The 11,105-nt window shown below is 45.5% G+C and overlaps 1 protein-coding gene across 1 annotated transcript; it reads right to left on the bottom strand.

The window, feature by feature from the left end:
* Window positions 1-983: 983 nt before the first annotated feature.
* Window positions 984-10,760, bottom strand: SHROOM1 (shroom family member 1). The gene is made up of 6 exons (XM_068409445.1): window positions 7,998-10,760; window positions 6,790-6,860; window positions 5,274-5,855; window positions 4,734-4,884; window positions 3,237-3,509; window positions 984-1,490 (listed from the first exon to the last, which is right to left on the bottom strand). The coding sequence occupies exons 1-6, from the start codon at window positions 10,758-10,760 to the stop codon at window positions 1,236-1,238; spliced, it is 4,095 nt and encodes a 1,364-aa protein (XP_068265546.1). The 3' UTR covers window positions 984-1,235.
* Window positions 10,761-11,105: the final 345 nt, after the last annotated feature.

Genomic DNA, 11,105 nt, shown 5'->3' with positions numbered 1-11,105 from the left:
GAAAGCTCACACAATCCCGAAGGAGAAGATGCCTCAGGAACAGGACCCCTTCTCTCAGTGGTGATGACACACGCAGTCAGGACACACACCACTAGTAAAACGCATCCTCGTGTAGTCTCCTGTCACAGAACAATGAAAATCTACTTTGCCTGTGGAAGAAACCTGACTTAGATCAGTAGCTGCCTTATTTGTGGTCTAGGTATGTAGCTCAGATGGAATATTCCTCTCACTGAATACTTAAAAACAAACAAACAAGGGGAAAAAAAACACACTGAAATTTTAAATACAGCAGCATCCCTGGTTTGACTCAACACACAACATCAGTTTAAAAGATTTTTGCCAAGGGATTTATATAAAGCCTCACTGAAACTGAATTATCTGCTCCACTCGTCCCACCTACCTCGCTCCGCAGCAGAGCTTTCCCCCACGTTCAGCACTTCTTGTGCACGCTGACAACTGAAAACTACCTAAAAACAAACCCCTGGAGGTGCTGCTTGAAAAATAAACGCTTTGAAAGCATAGCAAGGGCTTTGCAAATGAGGGTGCAGGAATAAGCTTGGAGTTTATCACTCCCCAAAGTGCTTATTTGAGTCTTCATCACTGAGTGTCTCTTTGCTTGGCTATGCCAATGCAGACCACCCTTTTTTCTGCCCTCCTAACACCCACTACTACCAGGATTATGCAGAGCCAGGACAGACTCATGGATGGCAACTGCCAAGAAAGGAAATAATGATTTTCTTCCATTGCAGTGTATTTTTACTGTGTCACACACATAAACAGTAGAAACGAGTGCGGGAGTTTCACTGAAATGGTCCATAACATTTCCTATGGCTTTGTGCAATCTCCAACTCAAATTTCAACACCCACATCATTTTTCATTTCAAACACTCAGCCCACCCACAAGAGGAAAATATTTGTATCGTTCTTTTATTGAGATTATGTCAATCTGGAAACAGATGGACAGACAACAAGAAGGGGAAACACATGCCAAGTTAACAGGAGCAACACGTCCTATCAGTCATTTCCAACATGAAGTTTGCTACGTACTGCAAGATGCTGTCAGTTGGCCAGTCCAACGGGGAAGGCACGTCCAGCGCGTGCCCAGAGCATCCGAGCACTTGTCGATAGCGTGGCACCAGCAGGATTGCAAGAACCCACCAAACCGAGCGCGTGGGGATTGCCAGGGACACGTCACAAGTTACGCCGTGTGAAAACGGCCGGTCAGTTGGCGGGTGTTAGAGGGGGATGCTTTTCTCCAGGTTTTCTAATTGTTCTTTGAAAAATTTAACCTGCTCTTCCAGGTCCTTCTGTTCAATCAGCAGGCAGGTCTTGACCTGAACGAAGCGTCGGTAGTCCTGGAGCTGCTGATCCGTCAGGTATTTGGCAAGGATACCAGAGACCACTCTCTCCCTACGATCTAGATTCTCTTTCAGGTCTTTTGCATCTTCCCGCTGTCGAGACAAGAGCTTGTGCCGTTCGTTCAGCGATTGCTAACAGGGTGAAAAAACAAAGCAGCACACTATGAAAACTCATCATTCCTGGCAGGCTCTAGATCTTCATTAGGAAGCCACAGTCGATTTAGTTTAATTACTTCCTCTGTGGGCTTTGTGTTCCACATGAGTTTTTTTCTTGATTGAATTACTCATTCTTGTGGCTTGTAAGGTAAAGGCACCCAGTAAACCCCAGCAAGGCTCACTTCTTCCATGCTGCCCTCAGGAAAAAAGTCAATATACTTATTCTGGTAATTTTAGAGTATCCTGTATCCACCTTCATTCAATTAGAAGCTCTTTAAGGCACATCTCTTTGTATTTTGTGAGGAGTGTGTGGCCAGAGTGCCAATGTCACATTAAAGAGAGAGTGTGACATCTATTAAAAGGTGACAAAGAAACTCTGATGCAGACAGTAACTGTTCATCAAAGGTTTCTTTTTAACAAACCCACAAGAATCAAACCTTGCTTGTTCTACACGATTTTAATACCTTCCACATTTTAGCTAATTCTCTTTCAGCTGCCATGATTTTCACAGGGATAGCACTGCTGGAAAACATCCCGTTTCAGGACTGTGTCCATAAATATAGCACAGAGCAACGGTGACCATCAACACCCTAAAAATGGAGTCAAAAGATGGAGGCTGCTGGTTTTGCCAACACTGGGGCAACTGCAGCGACTGGGAGATGGGTGTGAAAGTGCTGGCATGTACCAAAGCCTTTATTGAGCATGTTTTTCAAAATCTTGGATAAATTATTTAATGTATTTACTATGAACAAACATAACACTAAAGAAACAGCAGCCCTGCCACCAACCACAAGGCCAAAGTCAGCATGAAACACTGCTCAAAGTTTTTCACATTAACACAACTGACAGTTTGGAGCGGGCAGGGGCTGATGCCCCACATCACACTGCATGGCAGGACTCTCTTGGTGCCCCCCTTCTGCACGTGAACTACGACAAACCTCTAGAGCTCCAGGTCAGCAGCAGCACAGCTCCAGAAATCTCAGCTTTTCTAACTCTGTGCTTTTCCAAATGAGATAACAGCAGGTATTGTATTGATAGAAACATGTCTAAAAGCAATAAGGACAGCAGGAAAGCATCATTCCTGGGATAACTTTGGCTTGTCTCCTCTAGTGAAAAAGAGACTTTTCAGACTTGATTTCCTGGTGACATGAGACCATTCCTAATTTTCCAGCAAAACTGGCTAGCTGAATTAAACTACAGGGAATTTTATCTCCAGTTACAACCACATCTTCTTCCTGCTCGCTACAGTTAAGACAAGCCCAGTAAGTGAAATACTATTTCAAAGGCAGTAATTACAGTATTGAAATCACCAGTAGAAGAAACCAAAAAAAACAAAAACCAAAAAATGAAAAAACAAAACACAAAAAAACAACAAACCCCCCTCTGAAGCACAGGTTTGGAGCTATTCCACAGGGAGCAGCCTGGGGGTTCAAAGGCCACCCCCCTGGCTCAGACCCTTTGGGGCTTTGCTGCTGCCCCCCCTCCAGCACCCCAGCACCCAGAGCTCACTCTGCCCTTCTGTTCTCCAGCACTGAACCTCAGGTCCGCTCCACCTCAGCCCCAGAGACAGCCCATGGCGTGGCACCAAACACTGCCTGGGCAAGGGCTGGCTGGGATTCATGGATGATTTACAACTTTTATTCAGACAAATGAGGTGAGCACAGCCCCACCTGGAAAGAAGCGAGCAAAACAAATGAAGTACCCTGCTTGCTTCTCACTCACCTTCTCCTCAGCATCCGTGTTGCCATCAATCCTCCTCATGGCATTCTGGACTCGGGCAAGGCGGCTGGACAGGCAGAGCAAGAGGCTCACGACCTTCTCCAGGTCACCGATGAACATCATGTAGCGCTCGAACTCATTGGGCTTGCAGACAGCCCTCACCGTGGCCTCCAGCTCCCCGCCTCGCTCCGCGCACTCCCTGGCTTCGGAGAGGACGAGCTCCCTTTCCTCCCACAGCGTCTGCAGCTTTGACCGGAGGCTGGAGATGAGTTCCAGCTGCAAAGGGAAAAAAAAAAAATCACAAGAAGCTGTTATTGCCAAAGAGAATCTATATAATTTTTAGAGAACGGATTTTCCTCACATTGTCTTTGCCAAATTTTGGACTTTTCAAATAATTTTAAGCTCTGGGAAAGAAAAAAAAATATTTTCTATGCTGTACTTAATTCTCAAACTCTGAAAAGTAAATTAGTGTTTAATTGCCTTAACTAGTGATATGATCCCCAGCTCAGAGAGCTTCCAATCAGTCAGAAGTGAACTACAATAACAGTTACAACATGATTACACACAGTTATGCTCTGAGACACGAGCATAAAGTCACAGCTCTATTACAAAGCTTTACAAGAACTGACTGGAATTTCATTATTAATATGCACAGAAAAAGTCCATTCCACGGGTGATTCAAGCCAGCCCCAGTGCCTGGGTAGCAAAGCACACAGAGGGGGCTGTTGGATACAGAAATGTTGATATGGGAGAAGGCCCCGAGAGTGGAGAGGGGGAAGAACCCTCTCAGCTTTTTTGGAGATCAGCCAGTGCCACCACGAACAGGAGCAGCAGTGAAGACAGGGGGTACTGAAAAATATCACCACGTGCACAGCCAGAGGAGTTTCAGGAAGGCAGATGGTCATTACCTGGGATGAAGCAGGGCCAGGTTTCTACAGGAAAAAAAAACAAATTTAACTAATTCTTCAAAGCTACCTATTGCCCTTCCAAGCTGCCGTATTTCTGTCGTAGCCCAGCTGTGTCCAAGCTACGTCTGTTCCCTGCACGCATGACAATTAACAGGGCACCGCAGTGTGCAGCAAGTGCTGCAGAGTAAAAAAATATTTCTTATTTAGGCTGCCAGTTGTAACGAATTTTACAGATTTTGAGACCAGCTTTGCATGTTAAATCGTGAGTCAGCTGCTGCACAGGAGCTGGCTGAGCAAGGGAATGTGTAACCAGCCCTGCGCGCTTGCTCCAGGTACAACCCATCCCCAAGGACCTGCTAAAGAGAAGTATGTGGGAGGAGAGATCTGAATCAAACCAGGCAGGACTTAAATACCACCATTTATGATCAATACGCCAATTTGCCAGGACTTTACCTACTGGAAAAAATTGATTCAGAGTTAGGTGTGAAAAATTATTAGTGAGATAAAAGTAACTAATAAAACTATCCACATTAATAACAACTTCTTTGTCGTGGTGAAGAAATGACGATTCCTCTGATGGTCGTCTACCTACTTTCTTAGATGTGATGTCATCGAGGTCATTCGTGCTGTCTCTGCTCCTATTCAGGACTGGGTTTCCCTTCGAGGTAGGATCTTCGCTCCTTTGCTTGGCATTGTGTTCAGGTCCAGGACATTCTTCTGTTGCATCTTCACTACTTTTCCTGCTATTGGAACAGAAAATAAATACCCGTGGCAAACACCTGAGTTTTGTTCTCAGACATTGTGTTCATGGTTTTATCCACCTTGACTCCAGAATCACTCTCCTTTCTTCTCACAGCAGCAATTTTTCTAATTTTTTGAAAGATATGGAGCAGAAGATGTGCAGCCCAGGTTTGTCACAGCCCCTTTTAATAAGGTATCCCTGAACCGCATTTCTTCTGTCATATACCCATAGTCTCAGATACTTCTTGATATGAAAATCAGAAAGCTAAAATATTTTGCTAATGAAACAAAACTAAAACAATATGCTCAAGACATCTGACTACTCTTATATACGTGATATTCATAGACTAAAATAGCTTAAAATACTAGATAATTGGTGTTGTCTACTTACTCATTCTCCTGTGCGTGCTGTACGTCTCCCTTTTTCCTGGGTGATTTGTCCAGCACGGAAAAGTTAACAGGAAAAAGACCCTCCATGAGGTCTAAAGCAGTTTTTCTAACAGGATGAGGCATGAGAATATCAACCAGAGAATTGTCTTTGGCAATGATCTCCATAGCAAGTTCTTCATACCGCTGGTCTTCAGGAGACTGCAGTCTCCTTTGGGGCAGATCTGTCTCTCTCTCGGGGACAGTATCACCCTGGCTGTTGTGCACGGATGTGTCCTTTGCAACCAAGCCTTGGGCTGTATTGTTGCCTCCCGGGTGAGGCTGAGCTAAGGCTGTGTGGCAGTACATCTCCTGCTCCTGAGGAGCTGCAGGCTGCTGCTCTGTGCCCTTTATTGAAGTGTTGCCATGCAGAGATTTAGTTCTGCCTTCCTCCTCCACCTGAGCAGCTTCCTTGCTTCTGCTTCTTGGGACAGGAACAGAGGTTTCAGGAGTCAGCTCCTTGGTATCCTGACAGCACGCACGTCCAATTAGGTCATTGTCTTTATATCCATGACTCTTACATCCACCTTTCTCAGGATCATGGAAACTATAAAAAAGAAGACACTTTCTTTTATTTGAGGCACTTCCTCTACAATAGATATTTCTGCAGACTGTTTAAGCAGCTACAGGTAATTGCAATTATCTTTCCAGCTTCCTCTTTTTATTAAAGTTTTTAAAATTCAGATTCCATAATAAATTTTGCTCGGGGAAAAAAGGGAGCAAGTAAAATGTCTGTCTGCACCTCGCCACATTGTTTGCATCCCCATTCTCATTTTCTAGTTATGACCAAAGTACATGTTTTCTGAAAGAAACCCGTGGTAAAAAGTGCCCTAAAACATCACACCGATGCTGTGTGACAAATGAAGAGCACACAGCCAGCCCTCCTGCCTCGGTGAGCATGGTGCCGACACGACGAGATGCTTGTGGGGACCAGGGCTTGCTGTGACCTTTCTCAGGCCACATCTGGGCACAGCTGGCAGTAACAGGAGGACGATCTGCACTCTGTGTTTTCCTCACATGTGTTTTCCTACATGACTGTATCGCAAGAAGGCAAACCTTTATCATCTTGTTCCTTACACCTTCTTATTTCTATAGCAAGAAGGTTTCAGCCCAAGAGTGAGAAGCAGTTTATGCCGTTGCTATTACAGCGCTTGGCGAACACACATGTTTCAAGACTGGGGATGGATATCCGAGCTGTGGCAGGTGCTGTTTTTGCCAGAGCTCAGAGGAGGGAGCTGTGATCTCAGAGATCTGACGGAGAGCAGCTCAGCTGTGCTCTGCATTTTCCACTTTTGCTCCACACAGTAGAATTATCTCAAAGACAGTCCCAAAGCGAAACAAACAGCGCAGCAGATGAACATTCCCATATGGACAACGAAGCATCACAAGACAGAAGGGCAGAAGCAGACAACCACGGCTGCCGTTGGAGGTCCCACACCTTGGACACGGGCTCTGCCCAGGCACAGCCCTCGCAGCCTTACCTGGGGGTGCCCAGACAGCTCTCGCAGCGCCGAGTGGGTGCCGCCGCACCCCCCGCACACCCGTGAGCATCCTGGAAATGAAAACAGCACACTGAGAGAACCAGCATCTTCACACTGGGCACCTGTTTAATTTTACTCCCATGTTTGTTATCCCCAGAAACAGAAGCCAACTCTCTGAGGAGGTTCACCAAGGTTTTTATTTTTGAGTTGGCCTATCTCCTTTTATTAATGAAATTGCTATTATGCTCTTCCTAGGAAGCATCCTTCTCTTTCCTAGAAAACCAAAGAACAGCTAGCAACCAAACATATACTCTCATTGACTCATAACAATTCAGAAAGTAGGCAGCCTTGGTGGAAATTTGTCAGCCTCTTCAGTCAGGTAATTTTAGTAGTATATGACATTATTTGTTTCTCTGACCCTTTTATCTTCTTTATTCTCCTTGACAACAATATTGACAGCTACTGTCCTTCAAATTCAGAAGCCAAAAAGGTCGGTCATTTATAAAAACCTCTCTATAACAACCTTTTCTGGGACAGTGCTCTAATGAAGCTGCTGTAGTTAACAACAGTGACTGCCGAAACACGAACGGCCTCACCCCGCACACAGCACGTGTTCTTCAACCGCATCTTCCCAGTGCCAGACCCCACGCACACCCCTCCGGGGCTCGGGAAGGGACCCTCAGTCCTCATCTCCCCTGCCTTTACCTCTGCCCTGGCTGAATGACAAGCAGCTCTCCCCAGACCCAACACCCACTTCACTCAGCTGTTACGAAGTTTCCATCCTGACCCAATTCTCTTGCAGCTTTTCACACTAAAGAACACCTTGTTCACCTTCAATACTTTCTTACAAAATACTTTCAAAACCATTTAATTGTTACATCAATCACAAATTCATACCATGTTAAAGTTGGTAGCACTTCTCCTGGAATCCCCCCAAATTATTTCTCCTGCGCACTGCAAACCAGAACATGCATTTTGCTTTCAAACAGCTACACAGCATTTCCTACAGATTAAGCAAATGTGGCTTCTCCTCTGCATCTATCATCTCTCTACTGCATGCTAAAAAAAAAATAAAATAAATCAAGTCTTAATTCCTCATTCGTGATGTTCAGGAGTTTTTCATGTGAATAGTCCCACAGTCCTCTAAAATAGGTAGAAAGGCATAAGTTGGACTCAAACAATAATTATTATCTTAATATCTTTCTTACCTGCATGGAAGGAGGAGTCGATTTTGATCTCTCGCGAGCTCTTGCAGATGCAGGAGCATCTGCCTGCAGGAGACTTTCAGCTGACGCACACTTGCTGGTGCAGCTCCTGTCCTCTTCGTTGGGAGACGGGTCATGCTCCGAGGCCGCTGGACCAGCAGCGGCGGAGCCGGGATCGCACCCGCTGGTCACGCTCAGCGGGGGAACAAAAGCCAAAGGAGGAAAAACATCTGGTGATTTTTCTTTAGAGAAGACTTGGCAGAAAACCTCATTGTTTTGCACCTTCCTGCTCCCGTTTGGATGGGAAACCTTGCCAGGAGGCCATTTGGGATGCGAGAGCCTCTTCTGCAGGGGCGGCTTATGCAGCGGGAGGTGTTGGGAACCACCCGGTCTTTGATTAATCTTTCGTTCCATGTATTCCAGAAGTGCAGTGTGCTGGATTTGTTTCAGCTCCGTCCTGGAGATGTTTGAACTGGAAAGTGCCCTCCCTCTGTTTTCCAGAGTCTTTCTCCTAGCTGCCACCACATCTTGCTCAGTGATTTCATCCCTCGCTTGACTCCATGATACTTCCTTATCTGCCAGCTGATCCAGTTTCTCAGGTTCAGAATAACACAGTTTCTTTTGCTCCTTTGTTACCCTTTTCCTTCCCCCTATTCGACCTGTTTGTGGCCTCTTAATTTCTTCATCTCTATTGAAACTTTTCAAGGATTCTAGATAAGAAGGTGAACAAGGAACAGGTTTGGCATCCTCGCTTGCACTGGATAACGAGAAAGACCTAAGGTGTTCAATTGAAGGCCTTTTAGAAGGTTTCTGTCTGAGTCTAACGGGCAAACTCATCTGTAAGTCTTTTCTTTTAAAGGAGGTTTCTCTCAGAACCTTTTTCTGAGCCACTTTAAGTTGCTCTCTATAGTCATTCTTGAAATTCTCATCCATGGATGAAGCAGGACTCCCAAGAATGAGATCTTCAGACTCGAGCAGGAGATCATCAGCACTGCACTGATGGTGGTGGTTGGTCCTTTGAAGCTGACTGCTTTCCCTTTGTATCTCTGAACACCACGCTGAGGCAGAGGAGCTGCTTGCTGGAAATTCCTTTGGGGAGCTCCTTGAGTCCTCCTGACATTGGGCGAGCTTGTTGTGGTGCAGGATGTTGGTGGGTTTCCCCCCAGAAAGATAGTAAAGCATGGGAGTCGTCTGCCTGGTTATTTGTTCACCAGCAAAATCATCCTGATGCTGTCTTAAGATCTGTTTTTGAAATTCAGGTTGATATTTCTGAACAGGAGGTTCCTCTTGTTCTGGATGGGTGCTAGGGTCAGGACTGCTGTTATTAGCCTGTTTTTCTTTCTTGACATCATGTAAAAACTGAGATGTGGAATCTTCCTTTGGTCTGACAAAAGACATTTGGTTAGTATTATCATGGCGTTGCTTATTTCCTTGATCCAACTCCTCACAGCAAGGGTGCTCTGCTCCTACAGCATTATAGCTGCAGGACATTTTGGCTTGCTGATTCAGGAGTGGTTCTCTAACATCACTCCCAATTTTTCCTTCAGAGTCAGAGCACTGATTTTCACCTGTACAACTGTTCAGCTTCCTGGAAGCATTTTTAATTAGAAGAGCATTCTCCATGTATTTTAAGTCACAACCATCCTCAACCACCTCTTGATCCAAGTCTGAATGCGACTCAGCACGGAGCAGGCACTGTTGGCTGGGTTCTGGCCCTGCGCTTTGCAGATCTGCTTCTCTGAAAGTTGGCTTCCGTACACTGCACGGACACTGTTTGTCTTCTTGTGTATCATTAACAGTGCTAGGGTTGGTAGGCACTGGGTGATAGGACCTGGAGTTCGTCTCTTCAGGAATTTTATAAGCACAAACTGAATTATAAGCAGAAAGCATTTTAGGGACGTTAGCCACAGAGCCAGTCTTTAAATATTCTTGAAAAATGAATGAAGAAGGTCTGCTGAAAACGTGTGGATTGTTTCTCTTTATAGGTTGTTGGGATGGGCTCCACTCTCCATCTTCCTCCATCTTTAACCCCTGAATTTTTGATACAGATGCCTTATTTGTGGAATCAGAAGAAGAAAGTCCCTTGTTTCCCAGAGTCTTTCTCATAGCAGCCACTATGTCTTGCTCAGTAATTTCATCCCTGTGTTGACCCCGTGGTGCATCCCTATCTGCTGGGTGATTGTCCTGCATGCAAGGAGCTGGCTGCACACTACACTCGCTGTGACTTCCAGAGGTGCGTATCCCTCTGGAGTTTTCAAGGTGTCTAGTGACTTTATAGCTATCAAGTCGCGTGGGAGGAGAAGGTGGAGGTGCAGCCAGAGGCAGCAGTCCCTGATTTAAAGCCCCTCGAGTAGGAGTGCTGCCACAGCGTTCAGCGAGGCTGGTGCTGTGAGAGTTATTATTGATGCTCAGGTCTGGTGCCGTGTATGGATGCAGGCATCTGAGGTCAGAGTCTGCTGCACTGAGATTATAAATACCTCTTACATATTCCGAGTCCATGTACGGTACCTGCTCTGGAGGCAAACAGCAGTTTTCACCACAGCACGATGGGGTGGGATAGTCTGGAACATTCGATCCCCCCGAGAAAGAGCTGTAAGCAGAGTCTACTCTTCCAGGGAGGTGCAAGAGATGATCTACGTTGCCAATCGACTTCACGGGTGAAAGACGATTACTATTTTCAGTAGAGGGCACAGGCTCTACCAGCTCTCCAGTTCTGCCACCTTGCCTGTGAGTCCATCTTTCTATCTCATTCCCAGATGAAGCCATCTGGAAATGGCTTCCAGAAATCAAAGCCTGATTAAATGTCCACAACCGAGATGTTAGAAAAGCACATTTTTCTCTGTAGTCACATTCCAGTAACATCTAGAGGATCCTAAAAAGAAAGAGAAACATGTGAAAGAGACTCAGTGGGGAGTCGGGGAGATGAGGCAGTGAGCATCGCACACGTGCTCGAGGTGAGAGCTTGAAAACAGTGTTTAGAGTAGCTAGAAGTAAATTTCTGGCTTCAGTCATTATCAGGATCTTGGAATGATCATTTCCTCTACCACAAACAGAGCAACTAAGTCTTTAATAACAAGAGTTCTCTAGATCTTCATTAAATCTAAAAGACTA

Source organism: Nyctibius grandis, chromosome 10, assembly GCF_013368605.1.
Source record: "Nyctibius grandis isolate bNycGra1 chromosome 10, bNycGra1.pri, whole genome shotgun sequence".
Classification (NCBI taxonomy): Eukaryota; Metazoa; Chordata; class Aves; order Nyctibiiformes; family Nyctibiidae; genus Nyctibius; species Nyctibius grandis.
This window is presented reverse-complemented; position numbering and strand designations above follow the sequence as displayed.